Below are 17580 nucleotides of genomic sequence, written 5' to 3'. Positions count from 1 at the left end.
TCACCTCTTAATACTGTAAAATAATTGATTAATAGAGTTATTGAAAAAAATATTTAATACACTCATCAACAATAATAAGCGGACGAAGATGGATGGATGGATCAACAATGAGAAAATTGCTAGTTTGACCACTAGCCACACCCTAGTTTTCACTCTTGTTCAATTAAATGTTACCCTCCATCAGGCCTCTGATACCAAACCTGGATCAATATTGATTCAATAATGATTGATTTTAATATGTATTGTTCTTGTGGTACTATGTTTGTGCAGAAGCAAATAATTGGTTGATATTATTTAGCACACTGAGGTCATGTAATCGGTATTGTTTCTGGAAATTTGGGGATTTTAAAAATCTGATGAGTTTGCATTCGACAAACAGACACGAGCTACACATGGTGGGGTTTTAGGGGCTGATTCAGATGTTTTTTTAATTTAATATCTCTACATTTGGTTTCAGGTAACAAAAAAACTAACATAAAAAACATAAAATACATTTAAAATACATTTAAATAGTATTTTATTTGTTTGGCTTTTATCCACCAGAATTACATATATATCTGGCAAAATGGAGACGGGCTTTGAAACAGCCATTAGACATTCACTTAGGGCGATAAACTTACACCTTATAATAAATAAAGAGAAAAAAATGCATATTTTAAGCCCACATTTACCTTTGTATGACTTTCAATTCTTCTGTTTATAGACAAGCCCACTGGATATTTTTGACCTTTGTAGTGTATTTGTATTGCATATTTCTGTATTTAGACCCTTCTGTGTATTCCTTGTGTGCTATATAACCTAAATTCTCTTTAGTACAGCCACAGGAAGCAGCTGCAGGATGGTGGGGTGTGCTTGTTTTGTATCCCGTTTGACCTGAGGTTTGCTATTTCAAATATGTGAGTTATGTTTGATTCGTACATAGGATCTGATGGGCATGTGGGCTTTATACCACCTTTAGAGCTGAAACAAGCAAATACTATGACTTTAAGGATATCTTCGGGGATTCTTCATAATAAAGCTAAAGAGCACCCAAGAAGGTTCCCTGAGGAACACCTACCTGTCCAAAAAACCTAAAGAACTCTGATGGTGCCTCTTTAAACACACAAAAACCAGCATGTAACTACCTGAAACTTTGGATATGTCCACACTGGTGTATTCTAGAGCTTAGATCGGGCCCAAAAAAATCAAGCCTGACCCTACCCGAGCCCGTGCACGTTGTGTCCGAGCCCGGCCCGGCCCGACACATTAACTGTAATTATGAGCCCAAGCCCGATTTAAACCCGACAATTTTTTAATACGTGGGCCGTTATAACTGACGTTCTCAACTACAATTCCAAGTTGTTTTAACTACAGAAATCTGTTTAGAATTATCTTAATAAATACTGGTAATGCAACAAGGACGAAGCATGTAACCTGCGCTGCTTGTTTATTCAGAATGGAATGGATCCGAATGAAGAAACGTAAAAAAAAAAAACTTGACCCTAGCTCCCTCAGCCGAACAGTGTGGGTAACAGATCAAGGCAGCAACATAATCAAAGCCCTGGAACCATATAGGAGACTTTCTTGTCTCGATCACCTAATTAATACTGTCCTTCGCCACAGTCTGCATGCTGACGCACTGGCCGTGAACAGTGCTGCAGATAGGTGAGACACGATGTAGCACAGTTTCTCACACTCAAGTCAGTGCAGGACATAGCCTACACCCAGAGCTACGGGAGAAGCTGGAGAGGCATAGCTTGCTCCCCACTGAATAAGGCTAATAAAGTAATGATTTAAAAAAAACACATGCTTGATCAAGGGCCCGGCCCGATCATAGCAGCGTAAAATATCGGCCTGGCCCAGCCCGTGGGTTGGGTCCGGGCCGGTTCGGGCTCGGGCAGAGAATCTAAACTCTAGTGTATTCCCCATGCTTCCCATGAACAAACTTACTTTCTGTCAATCAGGACTTGAACTTTTCTGTTGTTGACTTGATTGTCGCTCCTGTGGCGATTCTGGAAAGAAACACACAAAGACACAATGAGTCAGTTTTTTCTGCTTTCCTCTTATGTTAATCATCTCGTGGCCCCTCAAAGATGTCTTAGGGGTACCAAACCCAATTCAGGAGCCACTGGTTTAGATCATTGTTCTCTAACTGTGAAACTAATAGAACGTGAGGCTTTATCCAAATGAAATGCAGAAATTATATCCATAGACATAAAATTATGGGATCAGAATAATATCTCCTAAATTCCAATTAATTTCCATTCACATGTCTGCAGTAGGCGGTAGCTTATAAAAAAAATGTCCTTTCACAGCAGCTTTCCCAACACTGGCAGCAATTATTTAAGCGTTTGTTTTGCAAGGTCATCCACCTTGCCATACATGGTCAGTCTGGAGTTGCTGTGTATCTGCAAAGATCAAATTAAGCCTGAACCCACAGTGACTTCACTTAAGGAACAGATGGGCACAGGCAGCAAGGACCGTTCAGGATCATCACCTCTGCCAAACAAAAAGGCTTGTGTACTTCTCCTTCAGGTAATGTTTAACCCATGGCAACACTTATTTTCTCTTGGTGGTTTGGCATTAGGTTATTGGGTGCCACACACATGCACACACTCTTACACACACACATACACTTTTTTGGTTGCCCTTGACAGCTGAAATGAAAAGTAATTTTCCTTTCATTGTTTTAGAGGCACATTTAGTTCTGTTTCGGTTCCCGCAAAGCGATGAAAAAAAAAAGATAACAGTTTGTGAATCATAAACAAAAAAAGTCAACTTCCTGATGAACTATCAGTAGAGGTCAGCTGGGAACTTTTCTTATTTCTCAACCAGTCTCAACTCCCATGAGACATAATTTCTTTGTCACTAAAGGAGAAAAACATCACAACATTTTCACAAGAAGAATATTACAGAAAAAGGATCCCTTGACTAAAAGAAGGATGTTGTGCATTTAAAATTTTAGGTTTCTATTTGCCAAAACACTTGAAATAATGGTAACAAAATGCCAGCCTGAGGTCGACTGAGGTTAAAAATGAGCTTGGATCAAAACTTAATCAAACAGAGAAACAGTAGCCACTGCAACCATAATTTGACGTTGAGCGGACTGATAAACACTTAAAATAACACACACACACACACAGGTAAGAGGAGTGTGAAGTGTTTTGTAGGCTACACAAGACTACTGATGTGAGTGAAATTGTTTTTCACTCAGTCATAGAGTAAATGGCGTTTATCAGCTACATGAAATAACATGAAATAACATACAGTACCATTTCTGATTGTAAAAGAGCTGGACCAATATTGTTTTGATGATGTGCAGTGAGGACGATATTTAAAAATTACATATTATCAAGGTAGTAGTTCATTTCAGATTTGATAGATATTCCTCCCTGATCAGCTGCTAAATATGTTGTCCTTACTTATTTTACAGTGTTTGTTCAGTGTGACTGTGAGTGTCAACTTTATTTAGCCACGTCCTCATACCTCTTCTCACAAAAAGTCAGGGATATTCGGCTTTCGGGTGAAATTTCAGGATGAACTTAAAATCCACTATAACCTTTACAGGTGAACTTAATGTGACCTTCTCTAAACTTTTGAATGCGCATGTCCAACAGTTCAATGTTTGAGTACTTTCTGTACAACTTGCTGTTCTCTAACAAGACAGGTGTTTGATCCATGAATCAACCAATACATTTCCTGGTTCAATTAGAATTGGTATTTAAGCAGTCCTCCTCATCATGCTGTTCACATTTTGACATCATGAGACCAAGACGACACCTAACAAGTGATCAACAGTCCCTTGCCATTGCGAGGCTTCAAACAGGATGTTCTCAGACTGAAGTGGCCACTGAGCTTAGAATCAGAATCAGAAAGGGCTTTATTGCCAAGTACGTTTTTTTACACATACAAGGAATTTGTCATACCTGACCACACCACCAGGCACAGGCGTCATCGTCTTGCTGGACGAGGTACCAGTGGGCCTCAGTGCTATTCTCTGATGAAAGTTGATTCACGTTGAGCAAAAATGATGGTCGCCAACGATATTGGAGACGTCAAGGGGAGCGCTATGCATCAGCCATTGTTGTCACCAGACAACCCTTTGGTGGTGGTGGTGTTACAGTGTGGGCAGGTGTGTCTAGTCAATACAGAGCTGCCCTACACTTTCTGAATGGTACAGTGACAAGCCCATGCTACATAAATAACATCATTAATACAGTCATTGTGCCCCTGCATGAACAACACAGGCCTAATTTCATCTTCATGGACGACAATGCTCCAGCTCATCGAGGTCGCATCATAGAAAACCTATGGGATCAGCTGAATCACCGTGTTGAGGCTCATAACCCTGTACCCCAGAACCTCAATGACCTGAGGGCTGCCCTTCAAGAAGAGTGGGATGCCATGCCTCAGCAGACAATAACTCGACTTGTGGACAGCATGAGGCGTTGTTGTCAAGCTCAATGCTCAAGGGCACATGACAACTTATTGAGACATTGACTTTTTTTTGTGGTATACCCACCACTGCTGCTTTTGTTTCAATACATTTTTTGTGATGATTTTTCAGTAGCTTCTACTGTCACCCGAAAGCCAGATATCCCTAACTTTTTGTGAGTAGTATATATGACAAAACAGGTCATATCACCCATGTGACCGATTGTTTCCATTTATGGTTTTGGTCTGTTTAAGTCTTTGAAGCTAAAAAATACTTGGTGAAGGCTGGGTAAAGCTCACCTTCAGTTCATGGTTAAAATAAACCAGTGCTGACTGTTGGTGAGAGACAGAATCAAAACTGGTCTCTTTGGTCTCAAGCTTTGGAAGCACAACCATCCACGCTCACATCCCCCCTGAGACTTTTTGGGACAGATAAACAATGTCACACTATGTCCACCTTTGGCACTGAAAGAGGGCAGTCTTTGTTCACACAACCTGAGGATGTTCCTTGTCGGGAAAACCAGCCAGTGGTTCCCAAACTGAGAAGGTGGAGGCATGCTGCTCAATTTCTATACTAAGCATATAACCTTTATGGCAAGGGTCCACAACTGGCGGACTCCGGTCCAAAACCGGACTGCAGGAGGCTTCCATCCAGACCGCAAAGCCTTTTGACACAACTGGGAAATATATATAAATTATATGCGTATTTATCTTGTCAATAAAGGCATTTTTAACAGGCAGAACGAGGCCAGCTCTGTAGAGCTGTATGGGTCCTGCGACCGCATGCAAATGTTTGTTGCCGTTGCTAGGTTGCAAAAACGTGCGGGAGAGACCAAGGGGGTAAGCGTCTGTTCTCTTAATACATCCATGTCAACAACCCGTAGCTCCTTTGGCGCCATTTTGATGCTAACAAGCATTCACCCGCCGTTAGCATTCCATTGACTGCCATTCATTTTGACGTCACTTTGACAGCGAATAACTTTACATCTGAAGCGTTTAAAGACTCTATTTGTCCATTGTTTATTTCTAAAGAAACACAACAATGTATAAAAGGCTCCATTACCTTGTATCTCACATTATGGCTCCATAGCAGACGTTTTTATAAAAATAGGCTAACAATTATGTCATAACCACGCGACTTACTGTTGCATAGTAGAGGAATTACCGTATAGTACAGGAGAAGCTCGCAGGCAGTTTCGACTTACATTAGCTGTTTAAGTTTAATTACTAATGTTAACTAGCATTTTAGTTAGCAATAATTAGCCTGTGCCCATGTTATCTCCTTACATATACCTATGTTCTCCGTCTCTGCAAGATTGGGAATGATTGAGATTTCTCTTGGCACAGCTACCAGAAGACTTACAACTTTCAGACAGGTTGCTCATGTCACATCTACGTCGTCTCTCTCAGTTGGAGGCTGCGCAGTAACGCTTAGTGCTCACTGGAAAAGTGCTTCTAATATCCTTCACTGGTCTCTGTCCAGAGCAACGGCATCTGTTGGTCCATTTTATATACTGTCTATGGGAGAGAGGCGAGCTGACCGAGGTACACACAATATGATAAAAGAACATGGCATTATCAAAATATAGAAAAGTTGACCGAGATGAGTGGACAGAAAAGTACGCGTTTATTCTTCCTGCTATGAAGTCTATGAGGCCGGTGTCCAGGGAGTCTGTTGCGATTGTTAAAAGTGGAATTATTAAACGCCAAAATGAAACTAGACACAGACACTTGGACAAAACTTAGCCACAGCAGTCTGAGGTCAGGACACTGAAAAGCAATGTTCCCAAAGCCCAATAAGAGCGATCTATACGTGTCCTGTCTCACTCTCTCACAGAGCAACAGCGGGCATATGTGTGTTGTTTTGGCTTACTGGACCTCTTGCAATTTATGTTGAATACCCCTGCTTTACAGTGTACGGTTACATTTTCAGGAACCATCATTTTTAACCTTATCAAACTACCAACACTGTCATTTTTCAGCCAATATCTGTATAAAGTCAGCCTTTTAAGGGTTGCCAGGATGTAAAGTATGCAGGGAAATCTGCTTCCACATGCTTTAAAGATTAAATCAACTGTGAAGTGAATGTCTGCCTGGATTTAGGAGCAGATCTGAAAATTGCAAACATTCTTTATTAATAAACTAAATACATTTTAAAATCATTTGGACTTGGAAGACGTATGGGTTTCTCTGAGTGCTTTTTTTGTTAGTTTTATGTACTAGTACATCTAAAATCAAAGTAGTGAATTGTTTTAATGGTGAAATAGTACACAGAACACATTTGCTTACGATATCATCGGTGCCATCTTTGGCAGCGGTGACTGTCAGCACGAGGACCAGAGGCACGACTGTGGTGAACCAGGACAGAGAGGAGATCTGAGGAATCACCTGAAGAACACACACACACACACACACACACACACACAGAAAACTGCCTTTAGTTCACTTAAGTTTTTACTGGAGTTTATTTTTGCATATAATAGCTGGAGAAAACTGCAAAAAGTAGAAAGGGAATCCAAATTGTGTGGGTGAGAGACAGAAAAGATCCTTTAAAATGTGCAAATTGCATGTCCTCATTCTTGTTTTTTTAACAGGAAGGTCTTCCTGTTAAAAAACAAGAATGAGGCCATGCAATTAAAGACGAAGAAAACATGCACATGACAACAGAAAATGACATGACACGACGACTCAAGAAAGACAAAAAATAATATACAAGATTGCATTTGTTTTAAACTTCTCCGAAAGATTTGTGGTGGAGAGAAGTACAAAAAGAAAGATGTTTGTGTGTGCTAAGGAGGGAAGAGTGTGCATTATGTTAATTAAAGTAAAACTTAACTTGAAGAAAGACATACATAATCTGAAAATGAAGTACTTTTAAAAATGGCTCTCCTACTTTTAGAAAATGATGTCATTAACGAAATGACGAGCTTTAGGAAGACGATGATACTGCAAAAACATTCCTCTGTCTACGAGAAACGTTGCAATGTGTTTTGCATTTCCAAAATTTGTATCAATTGTTCAGCTTTCGTGTACAATATATGCATTAAACTGGGTCTATAAAGACAAGTATATGCTGCAAAATAATATTGAGACAATGATAATCATATGTGCTCATTATGTCTACCAAGTAGGATTCATTCGTTTGTCTTTTTTTGTTACTCAAAAACTTGTTTCTAGATTTCAATGACATGTGGTTGAACATTAAGCCAATGTTTGTACAACAAGTAAGAACTAACTAAATTGTCGGTGTGAATCCAAGAACATTTTAAAGTTGTTTTCTGTTGTTCAATGAAGACCTGATAGTATTATATAAGCCATTATCATGAAGTCTCAAACCCTGATAGATTCTGATGCATAAATACAGTAGGCAACATGAACATTAACGTATACAGAAAATAAATGAAACCGTTGTATATCAGTCATTTGAAACTGCTGTTGTGCTGCAGTTCCTCTTTGTCCGTCAGCAGAGCAGCTCCAGCAGACGACCTCTGTGGTGCAACATTACTGTTTAAACATGATGAGGCAATTTCCTGTACTGGATATTACACTTCCTTAACCTCTTTGCACTTGAGTCAACCATATCCTGTTTGGTCAACACACAGTTTCACTGTGAAAAAGAGAAGTCGCTTGCTGTGTGAATTGTTTTCACAATGCAGTCAGAACAGCAGCCTTACATTTTACTTTGATCCACAGATGATCTGTTTGGTTTTCTTTGTAAGGAAAATAATGTTTTTCTTACATTTAGTCTCCTAATAAAACATTTTGTTTTAGGCTTAAACATATGAGCTCTACACAACATCTAATTATCATTACATTAGGTGTTTTTAAGGGCCTACTGTATATAGCAACTAATGGATTGTATGTTGCATTTCCACAACTCTGCACTAACATAATTAAGTTCAATACAAATAGCATGTTAGGGAGTCCAGGTGTAGCTATTATTTCACTCTAGGAGCTGCTGGGGTAAAGGTAAAGGTAAGACTTATACAGAAGCTATCAGCTAACAGCAGTGGTGGAAATTAACCAAGTACATTTACTCAAGTATTGTACTTAAGTACAATTTTGAGGTACTTTATTTACTTTGAGTATTTCTATTTTATGATACTATATACTTCCACTCTACTACATCTCAAAGGGAAATATTGCACTTTTTACTTCACTATAGTATACATGCAGTTATATACTGTTCTACACAGCAGTAGTAAAGTAATTAAAATTAGCTCCACTATTACCAGCTGCAACATTAAAGAAATAATTATAACCAATAATATATAACATTTTGAAATGGGCCATTCTGCATAATGAGCACTTTTGGTACTTTAAGTATATTTTGATAATAACACTTTTGTACTTTTACTTAAAAGGTCCAATATGTAAAATATTTACTGTAATAAATCCAAAAATGACCCCAATGCGTCATCAGATATTAAGAAAACATGCTAAGGTGAAATACTATCTTTTCTGACAACAATGCTAATGCCAGTATTTTTTCCCTTTTGAAATTTCCGTTCTGTGACGGAATATCTGTGTTTGGGCCTGTGTGTTGTTATCAACTCCCCAGTTTGACAGCCAGGCCGGGTTGCCAGATATAATGTTACCTGTAAAAATGTAAACCCAGCGCGCTACAGCTGTAACGTTAGTACAGCCATGAAAGCAGCAAACAACGAACAGGATCAACGGAGATAGATTCTACCCGACCTAAAAAAAAAACCCGCCATGTTTCTAACAGTTGCGTGATCAGAGACGTAACAAAACCCGGGTAAATATTGGAGATGTATTTGAAAGATGGAGACAGCTTAGAGCCCAAAAGGACGCCGAGTTGGCTAATTTCCTCCTGAACAGGTAGCTAAGTATTAGCTTCGGGCTAATTTATCATGGCTACAAGGGACAGGCATTTTATGTCATTTCAACATGTATGTACTCACATTGAATTATATAGCTAGAGTACCCGAGTTGGTTACTCGCAAAAACAATTGAGACACAGCTAGTATAGTGACCTTGACTGGTCCTGGCTAACACTGCCATGCTAACCCTGCTAACTGCTAGCTAACGTTACCGGAGGACCAGGCAAACGGGCCACGTTGTTTACAACATGTAGCCTGTTCAGCGACCGTAGCCGACAACGGTGAGTTATTTTAAGCGAAGAGAGGGGGGCTGTAAATCGGGACGAGAGGACTGTGAGTTTGCAGTGCTTTTTGCAATTGTTGCCATAATTCTAAGCGAATAAAGTGTGTTCAGTCAGGTGTAGAGGACGGCAAGGTACTGTTATTTTTAGCGGTTCCTACCATAGCTAACTCTAAGCCAAGGAAGTGTGCCTGTCAGTTGGACGGAGAGGACGGCGAGGTTGATGTGTTTTTAACGGTTCCTACCGTAATTCTAAGCCTAGGAAGTGTGTCTGTCCGTTGGGTGGAGAGGACAGCGAGGTTGTTGTGTTTTTAGTGGTTCCTACCGTAATTCTAAACCGAAAAAGTGTGTCTGTCAGTTGAGTACAGAGCTCCGCGTGAGCACAGGCTTTTATGACAATATAGCCAGCATCTAACGTTAGCTACTCTGCTGTGCTGTGAAGCAATGTCTGGTTATGCGAGACAATCATCTAGCAACATTGTTGTGGATGCTGCGGTCTCAGCCTGGCAACCAACGTGACCTTCGAGTCTTGGGAGGAGGGGGTGGGGGAGACGACTCTCTCCAGTATTTTGAATTTGTACTGCAGTAACTATTTTAAACACTAGCTGTCAGTATTACATATTGCACCTTTAAGCAAAGATTTGAATGCAGACATTTTTACTGGTAACAGAGTATTTTTACACTGTAGTATTGCTAATTTTACTCAAGTAAAGAGCTGAATACTTTTTGCACCACTGTCGAACAGTACAAGCAGCTTACATTAACGTTACTGGAACAAAGCTACCATCCAGATAAGCTTCCAGGGCATAAAGCTAATTAGCAGAACTAAACTATTGCACTAGCAATCTGAAATTAGCTACATTAGCATGGGCACACACACAAATGTCTTTAACCAACCTGAGATGCAAGTTTAATTTGCATATATTTCAAACATTTTACATACAATTTACTTGACAGTTGTATGGCAGCCCTGCGTGTATATTTCCTGCATGTAATTTAAATGTGCGTTTGTTTCCCTCACCTGGAGCACCAGCAGAAACAGGAAGTAGGCATTAGCAATCCTCTGGAACTGCTCGAACAGGTTAAGAGGTAGGAAGGTGAAGAGGTTGTACTTGGAGGTCTTGATGGCGTTCGTCTGAAGGGGTTTAAAGGAATGGAGAAAGTGAGAGAAATATAAGATTATTATTAAATCCATACGTGTAATAAATGTCATTTAAATTAATATATGGACCTTTTCAAGATATTTTAAGCTTTACATTTTAGTGAGAAGAGTGTGTAGTAGTGAATAGTGATCAGCCAAATCTTAGGCAAAACATTGTATGATAGCACACCAAAAAAAACAAATAAAACTAGGGCTGTCAATCGATTAAAAAATGTAATCTAATTAATTACATACTCTGTGATTAATTAATCGAAATTAATCGCATACATAATTAACGGTGCCTGAACCGATACTTTTTAAGAAAGTAAAAAAAGAAAAGAAAAAAAAAGGGTCGGTGACATTAAAGAACGGCTTGTTTATTGCTAAGGCCATATGGTCAAAATTAAATGATTTAATAATAATGTATAACAATAACTTATTTCACTATTAAATTGCTGTTGAACGACAAAAACAACCACCAGATGGGAAAAGGACATTTACAATAACTTCAAATGCACCACAAGACTGTAGTTTACCAGTGTCATTTATTGTGTTATTTTGACAGCCCTAAATAAAACACAACAGCCAGGTTGCTGGTGACGTAAACTGGCTACAAACAGACAATCACCAGTAGAAAAATAAAGTCTGGTACTCTACATGTTAAGCCAGTGCACAATGTGTTTATATGAATTCATAAAACCTTCATAATGGAAATCTGTCTTTATGCATCCGGCATATTAAGACAGAAGCATGGTGACGGGACAGTGGATATGACACATTCCTTTGGTGTGGGAGAGCTGGGTTCGATTCCAACTGTGATACATCAATCAATGTGTCCCTGAGCAAGACATTTAACCTGTAGTTGCTCCAGAGTTGTGTGACCTCTGATATATAGCAATTGTAAGTCACTTTGGATAAAAGAAATGTAATTGAATGCATGGTGGGTAATCAAATTCATGGCTTGAACAAATATTTGCCTATGTTTGTGTTCCTTTGAATATTCAAAAGGCCAGAATTTCATGTCAGGGTGTTAATGTTAACAGACAGATGGACTGTCCACCGTATTGAATGTACAAGCTACACCTTATAAAACATTTGCAAAGCATTTCTTAAGCTTGACTTGTTCACATCAAAAGTGGTCCAACTCCAAATGTTTCTCCCCCAAGAACTTTATTTAATATAATGCAGTAAGGCTTTCAAGCATTCTGTATTGCTTTTAAATATGTATTCTCCTGTAGATCAACTTTTACAGATTAACAAAGCTATAACCCAGATATTTTTTCAAGGATATTTTGCCAGACCTTCCTCCACAGCGCTGCAAAGGAGGGTCTGGGTAGTCCACAGAGCATTCCGGGATGGGAGAGAAACATGCTCTGGATTATTGGCATGTCTTTAAACCATTAACAATCGTCATGGAAGCCCCGGTGCAGCTTCAAAATAGCCTCAGGTTGTACTTTCAAAAGTTGTTTTAGTAGTGGAACAGAAAACTCAGGAGCAGTTAACCATAGTCCTCATAAATCGACCAGAGTTTAAAATTCCAACAAGAAGAAAGCGGAAGGTAACGGATGTCCAGCCGAAAAAGAAGGACATACGGAGGAATTTCAGGCGGCAACAGAGCAATCCCAGAAGTGGAAGGTGGTGGATATAGACTAGATCATACAGTAGGTGTCATTTACACTGGGGACATGTCCACACCACTTTTTGAAAATGGTTGCTTTTGTCCCTATCACTTTTTTAAAGCAAATGTTCTGAAAAATACAACACAGAAAACACAGATTTGTGGAATATGTTTTGAATGTGCAGAAAGTTTTGAACATGAGCAGAAATCTTGCTGAAACACATCTGAGCTATTGAAGTCCAGGGGTTTATAAATGAATGTATCATTGACGTAAACAGGTGCCGCAAGCACATTTAAAGAGGTTAGTTCCACAAACAAAAGACACAAAAGAGGACGGAAAAGTAAAGCATGTCTAAATGTGTGTTGACTCAGCAGAGATAACATTAAATAAGAATGAAAGCCTTCATTGGGCATTTCAAGTTGTTGTTATGTGAAGAAAAATCCTTGAGAGTTTCATGAGAGTGTAATCTGGTGGGAAGCATTGGCTCTGTTCCAGGTGGCTCTTATCAGGAGGCTAAAAGCTCAGTAAATGTTTACACCCTTTTTGGTATTTTCCACTGGTTTCAGTTTTATGGAGGATGTGCAATGGATTAATCATAGTAGAGAAAAATTGCTATTTACATTTTTCCTTTCTGAATAAAATCATCTCCCATACAGACATAGCAGACATTGTCATTGTAGAAGCGACACCTCTTTTTGCATGTATGCAAAACTGCTGCAAGTTGAAGGGCATCTACACAACTCACTGGCTAATGTAACCCTTTTAAACCCAATCAGAAAACAACTAAATGCATGTTAACAATACTAAAACAAGTTATCCATGTATTTATGTTTGTTTTAAATGTAATATTATTTTGAGTTTTGACCTTGACTGCAACAACGCAGAGAACAAACTGAGGAGAAAGAGTTTACCCAGAAGCAACCTCAACTCTTTGACTAATCTATTTAAATGTTTCCTTTCTAAATAAAATCATCCCCCATACAGACATAGCACATAGTAAGTACGTTTACATGCACACCAATATTCTACTATTATACCGAATATGAAAATATTCCGAATATGATACAGGTCATGTAAACAGCATATTCTGGTTGGATATTCCGAATAAGGCCTTTTTCCGAATATACTCTAGCATTTTCCAATTAAGACGTGGGATACTCCGGTATTATTTGGGTTTTAGAGGCATTTTTTGGACAGCGCATTCGGGAATATGCGTCTCAATCAGGGTTTTTACCACAGTTTACGCCCAGTTTACGGCCTCTTGCCTGTTTACGGCTTATGGTCAGCACAGTGCGTTGCTATGGTTGCTGTACACAAACCAACCAGCCAACAGTTTGCAAGGCTGCAGACAGGATAAGAAGGAGAAACACAACTACTTTTAAACATGATCAAAGACAATACTAAAACAAGTTAACCATGTATTTGTTTTCTTTAAAATGTAATATTATAGTGAGTTTTGACCATGACTGCAACAACACCTAGAACAAACTGAGGAGAAAGAGTTTAACCAGAAGCAACCTCAACTCTTTGACTTTGGCAGTCTCCTGATAACGGCCAGACACTCAAGCAGCAAGACACACCCCAAAGGAGAGTTTCTCTTGTAAATATTGATACTGACTGATCTGTGGTAGCAAGCTGTTTTGTCTGTTAGGTAAGTGGGCTGCATCCGTTGTACATCCCCTTCTATTTTAGATGTTTTGTAGAGGACAATAGAACCTCAAAGTTGAAGTGAGTGCAAGAGTCACCAACAACACCACATATTAATACTTACTGCATATTTAAAGGAGAGGTTGTACTCGCGGTCATTGGCGCAGAGTTTCCTCTCCAGCTCTGATTTGAAAAGACAGACAGAAATTATCATCTTGAATTTTTATGTACTGATATCATGGTTTCTATACGTTTTATCCTAAGCACATCACAGTACAGATGCATAATAGAAAACAAACCCCCTAACCCCAACAGTGGGAACACATACGTTGGCACATATGTTAACAATAATTAAAGGTCCAATATGTAATATATTTACTGTAATAAATCCAAAAATGCCCCCAATGCGTCATCAGATATTAAGGAAACATGCTAAGTTGAAATACTATCTTTTCTGACAACAATGCTAACGCCAGTATTTTCTCCTTTTGAAATATGACGGAATTTCTGTTTGTGTTTTAGCCTGTGTGTTATTATCAACTGCCCAGTTTGACAGACAGGCCGGGTTGCCAGATATACCTGTAAAAACGTAAACCCAGCGCACTACAGCTGTAACGTTAGTTCAGCCATGAATGCAGCAAACAAACGAACTGGATTAACAGAGATAGAGTCTACCCGACCTAAAAAAACGCCATGTTTCTAACAGGTGCGTGACCAGAGACAGAACAAACCCCGGGTAAATATTGGAGATGTATTTGAAAGATGAGACAGCTTAGAGCCCAAAAGGACGCCGAGTTGGCTAATTTCCTCCTGAACAGGTAAGCAATAGCTTCAGGCTAATTTATCACAGCTACTAGGGACGGACATTTTGTGCAATTTAAACATTCGTGTACTCACATTGAATTATATAGCTAGAGTACCCGAGTTGGTTACCGCAAAAACAATTGAGACACAGCCAGTAAAGTGATCCCGACTGGTCCTGGCTAACGCTGCCATGCTAACCCTGCTAATTGCTAACGTTACCGGAGGACCAGGCAAGCAGGCCACAGCTGTTTACAACGTGTAGCCTGTTCAGCGGCCGTAGCCGACAACGGTTAGTTATTTTAAGCCAAGAGAGGGGGCTGTAAATCGGGAAGAGAGGACTGTGAGTTTGCAGTATGTTTAGCGATTGTTGCCATAATTCTAAGCTAATAAAGTGTGTATTTCAGTCGTGTGGAAAAGGACAACAAGATAGTGTTAATTTTAACGGTTCCTATCGTAATTCTAAGCCGAGGAAGTGTGTCTGTCTTGTGTGAAGAGGAAGGCGAGGTTGATGGGTTTTTGTCGGTTCCTACTGTAATAAGCCCGAAAAAGTGTGTCTGTCAGTTGGTTACAGAGCTCCGCATGAGCACGGGCTTTTATGACTGTCAATATAGCCAGCATCTAACGTTAGCTACTCCGCTGTGCTGTGGAGTAATGTCTGGCTATGTGAGACAAGCATCTAGCAACATTGTTGGATGCTCCGGTCTCAGCCTGGCAACCAACGTGAACTTCGAGTCTGGGGAGGAGGGGGCAGGGGGGACGACTCTCTCCAGTATTTTAAATTTGAACTGCAGTAACTATTTTAAACACTAGCTGTCAGTATTACATATTGCACCTTTAAGGCCAAGGCATGCCCTATTTTAAAATATGAATACAGTGTGAACTTTCCCAGGCGGGAATTTTTTTTTATTATTTAGACACCACATTAATGCAGCACATTCTCATTATTTTACGAAAGTGGAAAAATAAATTGTGTATCTGCCCCGTGATTTGGATCTGCTTTAAAATGGCCAATACTATACCCTTCCACCAAGTTTCATTGAAATTGGGCCAGTAGTTTTTTTTCCGTAACCCTGGCAACTCTCATTTCCAGCTTTTATCTTTTTAAATTTTTTAAATTTTGAAATATATATATATATATATATATATAGTTTTCCAAACTTCTTTATTTCCTTTGGGCATTGAAGGATAGAACAGCATACCCACACATCGACCTTATTTGGTGTTTTTAAAAGTATATTATAGCCTACTGTCTGGTTTGAGTATACTTAGTTTTGTAATTTTTCCAGTGTGAAAACACTTTACAGGCCTAAAAACCTGCTTAGAAATAAGAAGTAGTATTCAGTGTGGATTTGGGAGCTACAGGTAGCCCGGTTCTTTAATTTTCTATATGCATTTTTAACTGTCTAACTTTGCAGAAGCAACATGTTTACTGTGTCTTCTTGTAGCAGGAAACAAAAGCTACATTGTATTATTTAATACATTTATTTAAAAAAGAAAAAAAATTTAAATCTATTTGAACAGTTTTTTTTGCATGTTTGGAGCTTTCAATAATATCACTTCATCAGCAGATGGAATTGCTGAGTTGTCATGGAAATGTTCAATTCTTTTCTGAGCACTTTATTCAAAACTTTAATGAAAACTTAATAAATCAAATAATTTGGCTGAATGAAATCCATCTTACCTCTCTCTTTCTTCCTGAAACAGTCCATGTCAAAGAACGACATCTTCTCTTCCTCCTCTTCTTCCTGCTATCTATCCATCATACCAGTCTGTGAAGAAGAAGATACAGCTGTTACACAATGGCTGAACAAAGGGATAAATCTGAGTCACCAAATATTTTCATCGCCAGGAAATCAACACACACACACACACACACACACACACACACACACACACACACACACACTGTTTACGTCAAACATCGGCTTTCTCCTGGAAACTGTAGAGGTTAAACATCATTGCTGTTAAAGTGTAAATGACTTAATGCCTGCCAGCTGCCATTAGGACATTTTCCGTAATGTGCTCTATGAGGTAATCATTCCCCAGTCCTAAGGTTTTTTTTAAACTAAGGTTACAGCAGGTTTTAGGTTCCCAGTACAGCTGTTTTTAAAAAAACTTTTATTTTTAAATGGAAAAGTCTATCAGACCAAGTAGAGAGGGTGTAAATATTGAAATGGTTTCTCATTAAAGGTACAGTGGGCGTACAGTAAATTGTTACCTTAAATACCCAGTTACTGAAGACGAGGTGGCCGAGTGGTTAAGGCGATGGACTGCTAATCCATTGTGCTCTGCACGCGTGGGTTCGAATCCCATCCTCGTCGGAATTCAGTTTGCAGCATTGAGCTGTCTTTGCAAACATTCTCCATTAACGACCCTCTTTCTCATTGATGTGCTGAGATGAAACCAAGGCTGCGTCTCATTTCTCTATCTTACCCCATCCCCTTAGTTTTGCGCGTTCATGTGAGAGTAAGGGCTGTCCCAATACTCATTTTGGTCGAGGGGTAGGGCTAAGGGGAAGGGCTAGATACCCCTTAACGCCAAGCAAGGACGCAAGCTTATTTGAAAAGCAAGGGGTATCCAGATACATTGCGCAACAAGGAAAATGGCTGCCAGGTCGACCAGAGAGACCCATAAATGAAAGTATTTTCAGCTTAAAGAATTGATTTAAAAATTACGACTTGTTTTGTGCTCTACACAGTCCTGTACATATATATTTGCAACCATATTTGTGATTGAAACCTTTTTAAAAATCGCTAGCTTGCTATGCTAACGCTAAAGTTAACATTAACGTTAGCTACATTGCTTATTTGCACAACAGTCCCGCATTTCTCT

At 39.2% G+C, this 17580-nt stretch overlaps 1 protein-coding gene and 1 non-coding gene across 2 annotated transcripts in view; one reads left to right on the top strand and one right to left on the bottom strand.

Annotated features, from left to right (window-relative positions):
• The window catches only part of LOC144518597 (phospholipid-transporting ATPase ID-like), a 56358-nt gene that overhangs the window by 25044 nt on the left and 13734 nt on the right, over nucleotides 1-17580 (bottom strand). The window contains 5 exon segments of the mRNA XM_078251388.1: nucleotides 1930-1991; nucleotides 6703-6801; nucleotides 10559-10672; nucleotides 14069-14127; nucleotides 16430-16517. Of these exon segments, the coding sequence (XP_078107514.1) occupies nucleotides 1930-1991; nucleotides 6703-6801; nucleotides 10559-10672; nucleotides 14069-14127; nucleotides 16430-16472 (377 nt within the window). The 5' untranslated portion in view covers nucleotides 16473-16517.
• On the top strand, nucleotides 16988-17069 carry trnas-gcu (transfer RNA serine (anticodon GCU)). The gene has a single exon. It is a non-coding gene; the product is annotated as a tRNA-Ser (tRNA).

The sequence above is a fragment of the Sander vitreus genome, chromosome 5, assembly GCF_031162955.1.
Source record: "Sander vitreus isolate 19-12246 chromosome 5, sanVit1, whole genome shotgun sequence".
In the NCBI taxonomy this organism is placed as follows: Eukaryota; Metazoa; Chordata; class Actinopteri; order Perciformes; family Percidae; genus Sander; species Sander vitreus.
The sequence above is the reverse complement of the archived record's forward strand: the minus strand, read 5'-3'. Positions and strand labels throughout refer to the sequence as shown.